The 18,796-nt window shown below is 40.1% G+C and overlaps 1 protein-coding gene across 1 annotated transcript in view; it reads right to left on the reverse strand.

Moving 5' to 3' along the window:
- Positions 1-18,796, reverse strand: part of CDC42BPA (CDC42 binding protein kinase alpha) — a 643,466-nt gene that overhangs the window by 103,119 nt on the left and 521,551 nt on the right. Inside the window, exons 20-21 of the mRNA XM_053712628.1 lie at positions 4,301-4,392; positions 3,053-3,129 (exon numbers count right to left, since the gene is read on the reverse strand). Coding sequence (XP_053568603.1) covers positions 3,053-3,129; positions 4,301-4,392 — 169 coding nt within the window. The remainder of the gene's footprint in view (positions 1-3,052; positions 3,130-4,300; positions 4,393-18,796) is intronic.

Consider the following 18,796-nt stretch of genomic DNA (forward strand, 5'->3'; position numbering starts at 1 on the left):
TGAAACCCAAGTAAATGAGCAATCATGTGCTTACCAGATAATGCACTGCAGCTGTATACATGAGAGGAAGCGTCTCTTCCCTACACCTGGTGCTGCCCAATAAGCCACAACAGACTGTCACCAAAATCTGTGCTTTAGTCCTACCCCAATGGTACATAAAGACGATAAAGCAGTTTTGTTTCTGGGCAAGAAAACCTCAGGCTGCCAAGTGCCAATTACATGAATCCCTTCAGTTATAAACAAAACTGCAATCACACTTTTTAAATTAAATAGTGCAGATAAAATGGGCGGATCTTCTTTCACAAGCGAATGAATAAATGTTGTTTTCATCTGAAAAAGCATATGTGTAAATCCTGTCCCTGATTGGAAAGATATGGCAAATGTAATAATACTTGTTCTAATGCAGAGGGGGTGATCTTACTGACTGCAACATTACTGCAGTGAAAACAGTTAGTGTACACTGGTATTAGTATGCAGAGTAAACAGCTATCTATTAGTATGCAGAGTAAACAGCTATCTAATAGTGGGCAGAGTAAACAGCTATCTATTAGTGGGCAGAGTAAACCGTTATCTATAAGTGGGCAGAGCTAACAGCTATCTATTAGTAAGCAGAGCTAAAAGCTATCTATTAGTGGGCAGAGTAAACCGTTATCTATAAGTGGGCAGAGTAAACAGCTATCTATTAGTATGCAGAGTAAACAGCTATCTATTAGTGGGCAGAGTAAACAGCTATCTATTAGTATGCAGAGTAAACCGTTATCTATAAGTGGGCAGAGCTAACAGCTATCTATTAGTGGGCAGAGCTAACAGCTATCTATTAGTGGGCAGAGCTAACAGCTATCTATTAGTGGGCAGAGCTAACAGCTATCTATTAGTGGGCAGAGCTAACAGCTATCTATTAGTGGGCAGAGCTAACAGCTATCTATAAGTGGGCAGAGCTAACAGCTATCTATTAGTGGGCAGAGCTAACAGCTATCTATTAGTGGGCAGAGCTAACAGCTATCTATTAGTGGGCAGAGCTAAAAGCTATCTATTAGTGGGCAGAGCTAACAGCTATCTATAAGTGGGCAGAGCTAAAAGTTATCTATTAGTGGGCAGAGCTAAAAGCTATCTATTAGTGGGCAGAGCTAACAGCTATCTATTAGTATGCAGAGTAAACCGTTATCTATAAGTGGGCAGAGCTAACAGCTATCTATTAGTGGGCAGAGCTAACAGCTTTCTATTAATGGGCAGAGTAAACAGTTATCTATTAGTGGGCAGAGCTAACAGTTATCTATTAGTGGGCAGAGCTAACAGTTATCTATTAGTGGGCGGAGCTAACAGTTATCTATTAGTGGGCAGAGCTAACAGTTATCTATTAGTGGGCAGAACTAACAGCTATCTATTAGTGGGCAGAGTAAACAGTTATCTATTAGTGGGCAGTGCTAACAGCTATCTATTAGTGGGGAGAGCTAAAAGCTATCTATTAGTGGGCAGAGCTAACAGCTATCTATTAGTGGGCAGAACTAACAGCTATCTATTAGTGGGCAGAGCTAACAGTTATCTATAAGTGGGCAGAACTAACAGCTATCTATTAGTGGGCAGAGCTAACAGCTATCTATTAGTGGGCAGAGCTAAAAGCTATCTATTAGTGGGCAGAGCTAACAGCTATCTATTAGTGGGCAGAGTAAACAGCTATCTATAAGTGGGCAGAGCTAACAGCTATCTATTAGTGGGCAGAGCTAACAGCTATCTATTAGTGGGCAGAGCTAACAGCTATCTATAAGTGGGCAGAGCTAACAGCTATCTATTAGTAAGCAGAGCTAAAAGCTATCTATTAGTGGGCAGAGCTAACAGCTATCTATAAGTGGGCAGAGCTAACAGCTATCTATTAGTGGGCAGAGCTAAAAGCTATCTATTAGTGGGCAGAGTAAACAGTTATCTATTAGTGGGCAGAGCTAACAGTTATCTATTAGTTGGCAGAACAAACAGCTATCTATTAGTGGGCAGTGCTAACAGCTATCTATAAGTGGGCAGAGCTAACAGCTATCTATTAGTGGGCAGAGCTAAAAGTATCTATTAGTGGGCAGAGCTAACAGCTATCTAGTAGTGGGCAGAGTTAACAGCTATCTATAAGTGGGCAGAGCTAACAGCTATCTATAAATGGGCAGAACTAACAATTGTGCATTACTGGGCAGCAGTAGATGCTATGTATTGTAGACAAGTGAGCATTAGTGGACACCACATTACAGTTTACATTCCTCTCTCTTAAAAGAACAAATACAACAATTAACCAGTTTTTTATACATAATATTCTTCCACTAGTCCCATCTTCCAAACCTGGCAAAGTCAACCCACAATAGCACATCTGTCGCTAAACAGACAAACATTAACCACACCCACCGAAAACGTACCCACGCTTCTGTGCAAACTGAATTGTGCTTCTGCAATGTGGTTATCATAACATCTGCAAAATGCACCAGCTAATCCTCCAAACAAAAAGTATAGTATGAAACATATCCAACTGTACACAGCCTGGCTATCTGTACCCAACATGCTTCTGTGTAGACATTTTAGGATAAGGGTTTATGGTTTTTCAGAATCTGATTTCAGAACAATACGAAATCATAAAAAAGAGATAACAATAATAAATTTAAAAAAAACTAAATTGTAAAAAGAGAGCTTTGAAACCCATCACACAAATACTGTCAGTTTAATGATCATTAAACAAGGCTACCAATGTACTGCACTGATACACATATGGTGATACACATATAGCTTCTGAGCATAGATTTAGTGTGCTGCAAATATAATCATCATCTCCAAACCGCTGTGTGTATTTCATAGCAGTAAGCAAAATTATTAACAGAACTTTATTTAAAAAATCTTCTAATACTGTCAATAAAAAGGGTCCTCAGAATTGGTTATATTATTTTTTAAGATGAACCAGAGTGTAATGCTATTGTAGACGATGGGTTAATAAACATTTTGCATGCTTCATACATTGCACATTAATTTATTAACACTAAATACTTGTTGCATGATTTATAGGGGCCTTTCATTTGGGACTTACTTCAAACTGATCCAAGACAGAGGTAGGATTATTCAAAAACGCAAGGAAAGAATTCTGGGACTCCTGATGTTTTACACCTATTGAAGAAAAGAAAGAGAAAGCACTGCAATCATTTTCTTTTTATACGTGAATCTATAGGTGCCATACATGGTGCTGATCAAGGCTGCAATATGTAACTAGTGATGGTCTGTTAGCTTTGTTGATTACACGGAAAGAGAAATGCACACTCCTCATTGTGTTACTTGACAGCTCAGTTAAAGAGATAAAGACAAAGTGAAACCTGGGCTAATGGAGGATGATGCATAAAAGAAAAATGATAAGGAAAGTATTTCTGTTCTCTGTTATATCTGTTTGTACTTCTTATAACTAATGCAAATTTGTAGTGCTGGGAAGTGAAAAATTCTACTTGGCTTCCATTGTATTAAAGGACCATAATAATTGATAAATGCCAAGCTCTAACTCACTATAACATGTTATTTTAAGACTTTTCAACCAGGCAAAGGGGTTAAGCACACAGTAGAACTACAGCTCTGGACCTACAGAGCACTGCTGGTACTAAGCAGAAACTGCTGTTGATCTAATCAGCAGTGCTAATTGGAACAACAAGCACTCCACTAATCTAGCCAGGCTATGAGTAAGGCGCTCAGTCGAAACGCGTAAGCCCCCTGTTCTACGCTCACCTGCTTGTTGTTCTGGTATATCCATGAATCTCTTAAATTGATGCAATAAAAATTATTTACTTTTACAAGCACTCCGACCTCCTTCTTGTTGACCCTGTTACCACCAGAGGGATTGTTTGCTTGTTGCATGGACCTCCACTTTTGAGCCTGTACCTGCTCCACTCCTCCATTGTCTTCACTAAATGTGACGTCACAGATGACGGGACTACTCATTGCCAGCTGATGGGACCGCACGCCGTGATGGTGAGAGAAACCGACATAGTCGGCTCAGCAGCTTTTGGCTGTATTAGGATCTCTGCTCCCTGGCAAAACGGGACCTGGTATAATTTATATACAGCAGGTCGTATACCCACTACAGCAGCATTGTATTTGGAGGAGGCCGATCAAGGCGTTGTTTCTCATTGGGGCTCTATTTGGTTTAATTGGCTCTATACATAGTGGATTATTTACTCACAAAGGTGAACTGTTTCTAATTTATAATACACACGCCTTTCCACAAACTCCCTTTCTTGTAACTTCTATTATTTAACATATGTTCCTTATTATTGTATGTGTAAGGATAAGTTACCTTTCTCCGATCGCAGTTCATCAGTTTCCCACTTAAGCTTCTCGATTTCAGTGGAAAGCTCCTGATTCCTCTTCTCAGACTCTTGTAGTTTGCTTTAAACAAACAGACAGGGTATTAAACAATCTGTTTTTTACACACTGATTTGCCTTAGTATAAATAACTATCATTATGAAGTCGCTGAACAATGATACTTACCCCTTCTACAGTAGGAATATAATTGTGAATAGCTGAAACAAAAAAAGTACTTAAAGGGACACTCAACTCAATATTTATTATTCCATAAAGGGATAGATTACAAGTTGTGTGCTATTTAGCACTCCTGCTTGAGCACAAACATGGTTAGAAGTAATTGTTTGCGCAAGCAGATTAGCATGCACATTACAAGTTTTGCATGCAATCAAAACCGAAGTCAAAACAGACAAACACAGAAGTTCTCCTCCTCAGACACAATAAATCCGCATGGGACGACTCCTGGTAGCCCACAGCCCTCGGTCACCCTCCAACCCCAACCAACCACGCACAAAATCTAGGCTTCATCCTGGACTCTTCACTTTCCATGGACAGACAAATCAATGCCATCACCTCAACATGATTCCACATTCTCCACCTGCTACTAAAAATCTTCAAGTTAATCCCTACCGAAACCAAGAAAACCCACGCCCTCGTCAGCAGCCGGTTGGACTATGGCAACGCAGTCTACGCCGGCTCCACCATCAAACTCCAAAAGAGACTCCAATGTATCCAGAATGCCTCAGCCAAACTCATCTTCTACATCCCTCGCCAATGCCACATCACCGAATACCTAAGGAACTTTCACTGGCTCCCCATCAACAAGAAAATCACCTTCAAGCTGCTTACCCACGCGTTCAAGGCCCTACACAACATTGGACCCAAATACATCAACCACCGCGTAAATTTCTACACCCCCGCCAGACAACTCTGATCGGCTGACCAAGCACTCGCAGTCATCCCCCGCATCAGCAAATCCACAGCGGGCGGAAGAACCTTCTCCCACATGGCAGCAAAGACATGGAACACCCTCCCGCTGCACCTCAGACAATCCACCTCCATTACAAAGTTCAGAAAGGACCTCAAAACCTGGCTCTTCGGCTGAACTCCCATCCCCTCCCACCCCTCCTCCTATCGCTTTCGCTTAGCGCCTTGAGACCCTCACGGGTGATTAGTTTGCGCTCTATAAGTATCCAATAGATAAATAGATAGATATGCTCTAACTTCTGGATTTCGGATATCACAACCGCATTAACTTATTCTCCCCATAGACTTTAATGGAGAGTGTGAAAGAATAAACCTTAAACGTATCAAACACGCGCTAACCCAACAGAAGTTATTAATATTTCAATTCCAATGTTCTTCAGTTACAGAAAAATTGTATTTTTATTGTAAATACATATTTGTATATATACCTATTGTTATATATCCATTCCTATATATATATATATATATATATATATATATATATATATATATATATATATGAAGCATCTGAAAATCAGGACCCGGTTACAATCCAATATGATTTCCAAAGTATATATGTATATAAATATATATAAATAAAATACATTTTCTTTTATGCGAAGAATATAGGAATGTAAAATAAGTGTAACACGGTTTGGGTTTTGTGCTTTAGGTCTAACACTGGTGTTGCGTTAGTGCACATGAATAACTAGTTAAGGTGTAGTATGAAAATGTTAAATATAAAATATTCATAATAATTAAAAAATATTATAGATACTGTAAAAACATTCTAAATAATATATATATATATATATATATATATATATATATACAGTGTATATATATATATATATATATATATTTTACAGTATCTATAATAATTTTAAATATTTTTTTAATTAATATTATATATTTATTATTTACATAAAAAGCCTTAAGATAACGAATTCTTTATCTGTGCTAAACCAACACCGTGTTAGACCCAAAGCGTGTTTCGCATATTTTTCATTTCTATGTTCTTTACATAGAAAAAAAATATTTTTATTATTAAATAGATATTTCTATATATATGTATGTGATAATGTTAATGTAAAATATATACCTATAGCTATATATATCTATAAGAATAGCTACATATGTATATAGAAATATGTATTTACAATAAAAATAACATTGGAACGTGAAATATGTACAGTAAATACACAGTAAAACAAGTTATTAAATACAGGTAGCCCTCAGTTTACGCCGGGTTAGGTTCCAGAAGGAATGGTTGTAAATCGAAACCGTTGTAAATTGTAACCCAGTTTATAATGTAAGTCAATGGGAAGTGAGGGAGATAGGTTCCAGGCCCCTCTCAAAATTGTCATAAGTAACACCTAATACATTATTTTTAAAGCTTTGAAATGAAGACTTTAAATGCTAGACAGCATTATAAACCTAATAAAATAATCACACAACACAGAATATATAATTAAACTAAGCTAAATGAACAAAACCATTTGCTAAACAGCATTATAAACCTAATAAAATAATCACACAACACAGACTTCACTTGCAATTTTCTGCAAACAGTTCTTTCTATGCATTCCAATCTGGACTGAGTTATAGACAGGAAGATCTTGTTCCTTTGAAATCTGCTCGATAGCTCAGGTCTGGTTAAACTGATTAATTTTAGCTTGCTTGGCTTTGCTGCAACACAAGCGGACAGCTCCACCTACTGGCTATTTTAATAAATGCACTGCTTCTCAATGCTTTTCAATAGCAGTCACATGACTGGAAAAAAGGTTGTTATTCTGAAACGGTGTAAATTGAACCGTTGTAAAATGAGGGCCACCTGTATTAATATTGAATAAATATGATTATTTATATTTTCAGGTATTTGACTGCAAAGGACTCCAATGTGTGTGTGTATGTATATAAATATATGTATAGATAGATATTTATCCTATGAGCATTAAATGCAACTGCGCTCTTGTGATCGTGTTTACTTTCAACTCAGTGGCGTCACTAGGGTTGGTGTCACCTGGTGCGGTACGTTATGGTGTCACCCCCCTCCCCCCAGAAAGCAAACACACAAACACAAAAACACAGGCACACACACATACAAACACTCAAACACACTCGGATGCACACACAAACACTCGGAAACACACTCAGACACGCACAAAAACACTCAGACACACGCACAAAAACACTCAGACACACGCACAAAAACACTCAGATACACACACACACAAAAACACTCAGACACACAAAAACACTCAGACACACACACATACAAAATATGTAAACTGCACTGCATTAATTATAAAGCTCATGCCTAGAGCTGCTCCCTGGCTCAGCAGAGCATCAAATGAAAGATAAACAGAGCACTCTAAAAATAAATCACTAAAGAAAAGGTTTAGGTGCGCAAACTATGGAAATTCTGCTCTCTGTCTGACTCTGTTCCAAGTCTGTCAGTGCACAGCCCCGGGCTGGGTATCTACCGCTTCTTATGGCCAAGCACCTATGCTCTCTGCTCACCCCCAGACCCCCACATGTCCTCCCCTCCTACCTCTTCAGTCTGAACTTAGTGTACCTTTACTTTAGAGACAGTGTCAGACAGTCATCCCCCTCATGATTTCCCAGTTCCCGATTAGAGAGACAGCACAGCAGTGAGTGACTCCACTGCTCCACATGCCACTGAGCAGTAAGCACAGATAGGCAGGCAGGTTTAGGCTAGCAGCACAACTTTGAAAGCCCCACGGCACGCCCACAACATTCATAGTGAAATTGGGCAGTGGAGGAGCAAAGTACAAACAAGCAAAAGCAGCCGGGAAAACTATTTGTGGAAATTGCAGCGCTGGCTCAAACATATGTGTATACAACTTCCCCAGTCCCACTAATGTTCACAAATGCTAGCCCCTCTAATAAAAAATATATGCATCTCCACATTGTATTTCTTTGAATTTCAATAAAATTTTAAAGAAAAAAGAAAAAAAAACATTTTTTTTTTTTTGGTGGTGTCACCCCCTGGAGGGTGTCACCGCGGTGCGGCCCGCACCCCCCGCACCCCCTAGTGACGCCACTGTTTCAACTTGTAATATGAGCGGTCTTTAACTTGATATCACTCACATGCAAACGTTCCTGCGCCACTTGTAATCTTACCCAAAATGTTTAATTGAGGAAAATAAAGCAGCTTTGCATCATACATGAATAAATATTGTGATAGGCTTACTCCCAGACAGACACTGGGCTGCCTTTATCATACTTAAAGGGACAGTGAAGTCAAATTAAATGTAAATGATTCAGACAGAACATGTCATTTTAATCAACTTTACAATTTTTTTATATTATCTAATATTCTTCATTCTCTTGACATCCTTTAATGAAAAAAAGACCAATGTAGGTTCAGAGGCAGCACTACTGTGAGCTAGCTGCTGATTGTTGGCTGCACACACATGCCTCTTGTCATTGGCTCACCTGTTCAGTTAGTTTGCAGTAGTGCATTGCTGCATCTTCACAATGGATAAAAAAAGAATGAAGCAAAGTTGATAACAGAGGTAGATTGAAAGTTGTGTAAAATTTTACTTTCTAACTGGATCATGAAAAAATAATTTGGGGGTTTCATGTCACTTTAAGCTACTTAACTCTGCAGCATTCTACATAGTGATTGGTTAGCTCAGAGCACAGCCTCCTATACATCTGTCCCTAACTGGTCACAGCAGAAGAGACAACATTAATTCATCAGTGCATCCCTGGACAGCCCTTGATTTGCAAACTATTGTAAAGTAGTGTGATATAGTCCTTAGCAGCACATGAAGTCTCTCTAACCATATCTAGTGTTATTGAGATTAGAAATAAATTCACATCAGACTTTATTGCAGTCCTACTGTATACTTCACGCTGCAATGTTTATATACAACTTCAGGTTAAGTGATTTAGTCTATCCTACTTGTTAGACTTCATTTCAACTCCTAATCATCTGACTGATTGTGGAAATGTTCAGCTTTACTAAAACTGCTTACAATTGCACACACAAACCACTAGATGGCAACATTGTTCAAGGAGAGGTACAATACTGGGGAACCTTCATTTTTTAGCGGATCTTCATATTAAAGGGACACTGAACCCAAGTTTTTTCTTTTGTGATTCAGATAGAGCATGACATTTTAAGCAACTTTCTAATTTACTACTATTATCAATTTTTCTTTATTCTCTTGGTATCTTTATTTGAAAATCAAGAATGTAAGTTTAGATGCCGGACCATTTTTGGTGAACAACCTGGGTTGTCCTTGCTGATTGGTGGATATATTCATCCACCAATAAAAAAGTGCTGTCCAGAGGTCTGAACCAAGAAAAAAGCTTAGATGCTTTCTTTTTCAAATAAAGATAGCAAGAGAATAAAGAAAAATTGATAATAGGAGTAAATTAGAAAGTTGCTTAAAATTACATGCTCTATCTGAATCACGAAAAAATTTTTGGGATCAGTGTCCCTTTAACACTACATAGTGTCTGGGCTGTGTGTGTGTCTGTATATACATATATATATATATATATATACATATATATATATATATATACACACACAGCGCTACGGAATCTTGCGGCACTATTATATATATATATACACACACACAGTGCTACGGAATCTTGCGGCACTATTTTATATATATATATATATATATATATACACACACACAGCGCTACAGAATCTTGCGGCACTATTTTATATATATATATATATATATATATATATATATATATATATATATATATATATATATATATATATACACACACACACACAGCGCTACGGAATCTTGCGGCACTATTTTATATATATATATATATATATATACACACACACACACACACAGCGCTACGGAATCTTGCGGCACTATATATATATATATATATATATATATATATGTGTATGTATATATAGCACCCAAGTGTTTTTTTTATTTAGGGAGCTATCACTGACAGTGTGGAGATATTATAATATAAAGTTAGGAGATTAAAGGGATATAAAACCCAAATTTTATTCTTTCATGATCTTGATATGAAAAAGCAGGAATGTAAGCTTAGGGGTCAAGTGCCTAAGATAGCCACCAATCGGCAAACACTACCCAGGTGCTAAATTAAAAACCTAAGCTTACATTGCTGCTTTTCAAATAGAGATACCAAGAGAACGAAGAAAATTGATAATAGGACTAAATTAGAAAGTTGTTAAAAATCACATGCTCTATCTGAATCATAAAAGAAAACAATTGGGTTTCATATCCCTTTAAAGTAACAAATATTTTTTATGCCCTATCATACATTATTGTTTTATCTCTACTTGTGAGATAAACAAAAGAAGGTACTGGCTTCTACCCTTTTACAATATTATTTCACAGGTTATATATCTGTTTCCTTAGTTTAACTAGCAGATTCCCTGCTATTGTTTGATTGTTGACAATGATGTAGAAAACCCATAATACATTCAATTATTACAAACAACAGCAAAAACATAAATTATGCATACCAGATAATTTAAATTCCTTCTGTATAAGGAGAGTCCACTGCTTCATTCCTTACTGTTGGGAAATACTGAACCTGGCCACCAGGAGGAGGCAAAGACACCCCGCCAAAGGCTTAAATACCTCTCCCACTTCCCCCATCCCCCATTTATAAGGAGAGTCCACGGCTTCATTCCTTACTGTTGGGAAACTTATACCCAAGCTTGAGGACACTGAATGATAACGGGAGGGACAAAAAGAGAGGCGGACCCTAATCTGAGGGCACCACAGCCTGCAAAACCTTTCTCCCAAAGGCTGCTTCAGCTGAAGCAAAAACATCAAACTTGTAAAATTTAGAAAAGGTGTGTAAGGAAGACCAGGTAGACTCCTTACAAATCTGATCCATAGAGGCCTCGTTCTTAAAGGCCCAAGAGGAAGCCACTGCTCTAGTAGAATGAGCCGTAATTCTCTGAGGAGGTCTATGTCCCACTGTCTCATAAGCTAAGCAGATAAGACTCCTCAACCAAAAAGATAAGGAAGTCGAAGAGACCTTCTGACCCTTACGCTTCCCATAATATGCCACAAACAAGGAAGAAGCTTGTCTAAAATCCTTAGCAGCCTTTAGATAACACTTCAAGGCACAAACCACGTCCAAATTATGAAGTAAACGTTCTTTCGAAGAAGGATTAGGACACAAAGAAGGGACCACAATCTCTTGATGTTACGGTCTGACACGACTTTAAGGAGAAACCCTAACTTAGTACGTAGGACAGTCATATCTGAATAGAACACCAGATAAGGAGGCTCACATTGCAAGGCGGCAATTTCAGAAGCAATAGCAAGTAGAAAAAGAACCTTCCAGGACAACAACTTAATGTCAATTTCATGCATAGACTCAAACGGAGCCCGTTGCAAAACTTTAAGAACCAGATTCAGACTCCAATTGGGAGCCGAAGATCTGACCTTGCAGATCCCTGCGACAAGGTAACCTCCATGGAGGAGAAGATGACATCCTCACTAGATCCGCGAACCACATCCTTCGCGGCCACGATGGAGCAATCAGTATTACTGACCCCTGCTCCTGCTTGATGCGGGATGCGGGCCACTACCCCGAGGAAGGAGTGGTAATAGCGGAAAAAGGTAGATTTGACTGAACCTCCAAGGCATTGCTAATGCATCTATTAGCCCCGCCTGAGGATCCCTGGACCTCGACCCATATCTGGGTAGCTTGGTATTGAGAGGAGACGCCATGAGATCTATCTCCGGCGTCCCCCACATGTTGCATATCTCCGCAAACACTTCGGGATGGAGAGACCATTTCCCTGAATGAAAGGACTGTCTGCTGAGAAAATCCGCTTCCCAGTTGTCCACACCCGGAATGTGGATCGTTGACAGCGAACAGTTGTGGGCCACTCCAGAATCCAAGATACTTCCCTCATTGCTAGGAATCTTCTCGGTCCCCCTAAAGGTTGATGTAAGCCACTGAGGGTATATTGTCTGATTGGAATCTGATAAATTGGGATGAACCCAGAAGAGGCCAAGCCTTCACAGCATTGGAGATTGCTCGAAGTTCCAGAATGTTGATCGAGAGGGAGCATTCGTCCTGAGACCACAGGCCCTGTGCCTTCTTGGCACCCCAAACAGTCTATAGTCACAATCTCCCAGGATGGTCTTAGAAAGGATGTTCCTCGGGACAGATAATCTGGACAGAGCCACCAAGAGAGCGATTCCCTCGACCGGCTGTCCAGGGAAATCTGTTGAGACAGATCCGAATGATCGCCGTTGCACTGTCTCAGCATGCAAAGCTGTACTGGTCTGAGACAGAACCTGGCAAAGGGAATTTTGTCCATGCTGGACACCATAAGACCAATAACCTCCATACACTGAGCCACAGATGGCCTTAAGGAGATCCGGAGGGCAAGACATGCCGAAGCTAGCTTGCAACGTATCTGGTCAGTTAGAAATATCCTTATGGATATTGAGTCTATTATAGTACCTAGGAACTCTTCTCTAAGTTTATCTTCCATCCCTGTTATCGAGGAAGGGAGAGAAGATATACCTATACCGAATGGTCCTCCGCCAGACGAGAGGATGGTACTTGAACCAGAATGTCGTCCAAGTAGGGAGCTACTGCTATACCTTGGGTTCTGTCGACAGCCAGGAGAGCCCCCAGAACCTTTGTAAAGATTCTTGGAGCAGTAGCTAGACCAAACGGAAGTGCAACGAACTAGAAGTGCCCACTACTATATATATATTAGCAACACTAGCTTAATTATACTTATAACTTATGGTGAGTGTATCAGCTAGATTATGATCAGTAACCACCAGTAATTTTTACCATTGATAATCATAAGGGTGTTGCACACATACACTATCGCAGTGGTATACAATTTGGTCTGAATACATTCCAGATCATTTTGTATTCCCACTAGTGGTATCACAATAAGTACACTACCAATAACCTCAAATCAGAGGGAGTGGTAAGCACTACAAGCGACTCACACACAGGACTCGTGTCCACCAGTATTGTACTGATACATTTTTTTATTTTCTCCTGTTGTCTCCCTCCTTAGTACTACATTCAGTCTGTTTCGTGGTCCTCAACTGTGGTTTTAACTCACTTTATATTTTTTAAATTTCACATTAAAAGTTAAGTTTTAAAACCTGCCATATTCCTGGGCCTTCCTAAACTAGTATATAGTGGCCCCACCGTTTAGTATTGTAGAGTGCTATCCAAGTACATTCTTAACAATTGCTTCGGCAATTGGCGCCTTTCTCTAGTATTTCCTTTAATGTACAGCACCTTTGTCTTATCCCAATAATTGTATAGTATCCTTCCCTGTGAGTATTATACCAGGGATAGTTAACTGGGAATATTGACACAATACCAGTAGTGCCATCGTTTTCTCTCTCTCTTCAACGACATTTAGAAACTTGTTTAAGCACTTTAGGTCCAGAATCGGGCGGAAAGTTCCCTCCTTCTTTGGGACAATGAACAGGTTTGAATAGTATCTCAAACCTCTTTCTGCGATAGGAACCGGTACAATGACCCCTAAGGAGGACAGATCCTGCCCGCGCCCCAGGAAGGCTTCCCTCTTTTCTTGTTTTGAAGACAAGCTTGAGAGGAGGAATCTGCCCTTGGGTGAAACCTATCTTGTATCCCTGAGCTATGACCTCCAGGACCCACGGATCCTGCACGTCCCTGAACCAAGCATCTAAAAACAGCGACAGTCAGCGCCGGATCGGGGGCCACCCCTTCATGCCGACTTGCTCTCGGCGGGCTTCTTGTTCTGCTTGGATTTATTTCAGGATTGAGCCGGCTTCCAAGTGCTCTTGGTTTGCTCGGGCTTAGAGGAGGACTGCTGACGTTGGGATTTTTCAGAACGAAAGGAACGAAAATTAGATCCTTGTCATTTAGATTTGTCTTTTAATCCTGCGGTAGGAATGCACCCATGCCCCCTGTAACCGTGGAGATAATGGAGTCCAGGCCTGGACCAAATAAAATATTTCCCTTAAAGGGGAGGGAAAGTAGTCTAAACTTAGAAGTCATGTCCGCAGACCAGGAATTCAGCCAGAAAGTCCAACGGGTCTGTACTGAGAAACCAGAGATTATAGCATTCAGGCGAATAATCTGCATGTTTGCATCACAGATAAAAGAATTAGAAATTCTCAAAGCTTTAATTCTTTCCTGGATAACATCAAGGGGACCCTCCACCTCGATCAAATCCGCTAAGGAGTCGCACCAGTAGGACGCAGCTCCAGCAACCGAGACAACAGCCGCTGCCGGTTAAAATAAATATCCTGTATGCTAAAACATTTTCCTGAGAAAAGTTTCCATCTTCTTATCCATCGGCTCTCTGAATGACGAGCTATCCTCAAGAGGGATAGTAGTATGCATAGCTAATGTGGAGATAGCGCCATCCACCTTAGGGACAGAACCCCACAACTCCAGCTGAGAGTCCAGTACTGGCAATATTTTTTTAAAGGCAGACGAAGGGGAAAAGGAAGATCCAAATCTATCTCACTTGTTCTTAATAATGTACGCCATTTTTACAGGTACAGGAAAAGTTAGCTGCGCTACCCTGTCCTCATACACTCTAATTTAGGGATCAAAGGTTCATCAGGCAACTTGGCCTCTGAAACCTCTAATGTCGACAGAACCTCCTTTAGAAAAAAAACGTAAGTGTTCAATTTTAAATCTAAAGGCTGCTTCCTCCGCAGCCGGAGGCCCAGAGGTAGCAGACTCTGATCCAGAAATTTCACCCTCTGAAGATTCAGAGTGTGACCCATCCTGGGATACTTGAAAGGCAGACAAATCTAATAAATCACTGGATGTCCCCTGGACCGGAGAGCTATGTTTAACCTTTCGCTTGCGCTTGGCAGGACAAGGTAAAGCACTAAGAGCCTCAGACACCGCCGTTTTTAACTGCTTTCTATTCTGATTCTATTAAGATAAAAAGTGTCACACTGTGCCCTGTCTTCAGCATTTTCAAAATAAGTAAAAATTGAAATGATCTTACCAGAATCCGTCATCGCTCATGACATGGACTTGAGTGAAGAAAAAGCAGACAGTGAAACTCATCAACACTGATTGCTTAAGGAGCTGTTAGCAGGCAGTCTGGATGGGCTCACAGGAAGAATCTCCCTGCATCTTCAGACTCTAACTTTCATCAATGCTCTCACTGAGAGTCTGGCAAGACTACTTAAAACTCCAGTCCCATATCGAAGGACAAATACCCCTCCTGAGGAACAACTCCGAAATCTTCTGACACTTCTCTGCCATCCTCCTGTGACAAAAGGCAAAGAGTGACTGGGGGATGGGGGAAGTGGGAGAGGTATTTAAGCCTTTGACTGGGGTGTCTTTGCCTCCTCTTGGTGGCCAGGTTCAGTATTTCCCAACAGTAAGGAATGAAGCCGTAAACTCTCCTTATATTAAGAAGGAAATATAACAATAATGCAACTATACTGTAGATAAAATTCTATCAAATAATATTACTTAAATATGCATGGTGCATGGTGAGATAATGTATAATACAAAGATACAATGTTATACAAACAAGAAACACATTATTGCTCAATCAAAACATTCACTTTTTTTAAATAAAAAGTAATCGAATGGCTAATCCATGTTCTTTATGGGGCTAAAGAATCTCAATTTGTAGAGTCCTTTTAAGTGCATAAAGTAACTATGTTTATTGTGTTTATAAATGAAATTGATACTTTTCATTGCAGAAGCTTCCACACTTACAACTTTTGATTGGCTATTGACGGAAATCTAATACCACTTTACAATAACAACAGATTTGGGTCAAGACACAAAAGAAAAGTCAAAGAACTCTTTGCTTTGAACTATGTATTGTGGACAATATCATCACCCAGTTTGTAGGAAGACAAGAGAATCATGATAAGTCAATAGAACATCTGTCCACCACAAAAAAGACTTGTGCCACATATTTACATTCCTTTGTCCTTATAAAGAAAGATCTAAGTATTTGTTCTGGTATCTGAAAGAGTCTTAAAATAACCAGGGGACAGTGAGCAGATTGGACCACTTCCAATATCACTACACAAAACATCTTATGAGAAAGTGTCCAAAAGAAGCAGTATCAAGACTCCCCCGTACCTGAAGAAATTCAGAAAAGTATAAAGATAAGGCAGAGCCTCTGGTGATCATACACTTTAGGTCCAAACAAAGTCATACACTGATTTCAACTACTTCAAAGACAACTTGTTTTATCAGAGTCAAGTGCCATGAAGATAAAAGATGCTTAAAATGATTACAAATTTGTTAGAGCGGAAGAAAAAAGGCTAAAAACAACGCAATAAAGAACTATCTTCTTCTACAGCAGACATAATAGGCTAGATTACAAGTGGAGCTCTAAATATCGCTTTCGGGAGGGTGATATTTGTGCTCTACTCAGTAATACCAGCACACGCAAATGTTAGGTGCAATGTGAACGCGACCTCGCACATATTAACACATAAATATATATGTATATAAGCATATACATATACAGTATATTTACTGGGAGCACACAGTTCCCATAGACTGCAATGTAAAGGCACTTTCGGTGTCGTTTTTTTTCTAACACCCCACAGCCGCCATCTGGATTTGCACAGATCTTAGTGTGTTGATCTTTCACAAGAAAAAAACAGAATTTATGTTTACCTGATAAATTACTTTCTCCAACGGTGTGTCCGGTCCACGGCGTCATCCTTACTTGTGGGATATTCTCTTCCCCAACAGGAAATGGCAAAGAGCCCAGCAAAGCTGGTCACATGATCCCTCCTAGGCTCCGCCTACCCCAGTCATTCGACCGACGTTAAGGAGGAATATTTGCATAGGAGAAACCATATGTTACCGTGGTGACTGTAGTTAAAGAAAATAAATTATCAGACCTGATTAAAAAAACCAGGGCGGGCCGTGGACCGGACACACCGTTGGAGAAAGTAATTTATCAGGTAAACATAAATTCTGTTTTCTCCAACATAGGTGTGTCCGGTCCACGGCGTCATCCTTACTTGTGGGAACCAATACCAAAGCTTTAGGACACGGATGAAGGGAGGGAGCAAATCAGGTCACCTAAATGGAAGGCACCACGGCTTGCAAAACCTTTCTCCCAAAAATAGCCTCAGAAGAAGCAAAAGTATCAAATTTGTAAAATTTAGAAAAAGTGTGCAGTGAAGACCAAGTCGCTGCCTTACATATCTGATCAACAGAAGCCTCGTTCTTGAAGGCCCATGTGGAAGCCACAGCCCTAGTGGAGTGAGCTGTGATTCTTTCAGGAGGCTGCCGTCCGGCAGTCTCATAAGCCAATCGGATAATGCTTTTAATCCAGAAGGAGAGAGAGGTAGAAGTTGCTTTTTGACCTCTCCGTTTACCAGAATAAACAACAAACAAAGACAAAGTTTGTCTGAAATCCTTAGTAGCTGCTAAGTAAAATTTGAGAGCACGAACTACATCCAAGTTGTGCAACAAACGTTCCTTCTTTGAAACTGGATTAGGACACAAAGAAGGCACAACTATCTCCTGGTTAATGTTTTTGTTAGAAACAACTTTTGGAAGAAAACCAGGTTTAGTACGCAAAAACCACCTTATCTGCATGGAACACCAGATAAGGAGAAGAACACTGCAGAGCAGATAATTCTGAAACTCTTCTAGCAGAAGAAATTGCAACCAAAAACAAAACTTTCCAAGATAATAACTTAATATCAACGGAATGTAAGGGTTCAAACGGAACCCCCTGAAGAACTGAAAGAACTAGGTTGAGACTCCAAGGAGGAGTCAAAATTTTGTAAACAGGCTTGATTCTAACCAGAGCCTGAACAAAGGCTAGAACATCTGGCACAGCTGCCAGCTTTTTGTGAAGTAACACAGACAAGGCAGAAATCTGTCCCATCAAGGAACTTGCAGATAATCCTTTTTCCAATCCTTCTCGAAGGAAGGATAGACTCTTAGGAATCTTAACCTTGTCCCAAGGGAATCCTGCAGATTCACACCAACAGATATACCAAATTATGTGGTAATTTTTCTGGTTACAGGCTTTCAGGCCTGAACAAGAGTATTAATAACAGAATCTGAGAACCCTCGCTTTGATAAGATCAAGCGTTCAATCTCCAAGCAGTCAGCTGGAGTGGGTCGAACGGACCTAGAACAAGAAGGTCTCTCAAAGGTAGCTTCCATGGTGGAGCCGATGACATATTCACCAGATCTGCATACCAAGTCCTGCGTGGCCACGCAGGAGCTATCAAAATCACCGACGCCCTCTCCTGATTGATCCTGGCTACCAGCCTGGGGATGAGAGGAAACGGCGGGAACACATAAGCTAGTTTGAAGGTCCAAGGTGCTACTAGTGCATCCACTAGAGCCGCCTTGGGATCCCTGGATCTGTACCCGTAGTAAGGAACTCTGAAGTTCTGACGAGAGGCCATCAGATCCATGTCTGGAATGCCCCACGGTTGAGTGACTTGGGCAAAGATTTCCGGATGGAGTTCCCACTCCCCCGGATGCAATGTCTGACGACTCAGAAAATCCGCT

Source organism: Bombina bombina, chromosome 4 (assembly GCF_027579735.1).
Source record: "Bombina bombina isolate aBomBom1 chromosome 4, aBomBom1.pri, whole genome shotgun sequence".
NCBI lineage: Eukaryota > Metazoa > Chordata > Amphibia > Anura > Bombinatoridae > Bombina > Bombina bombina.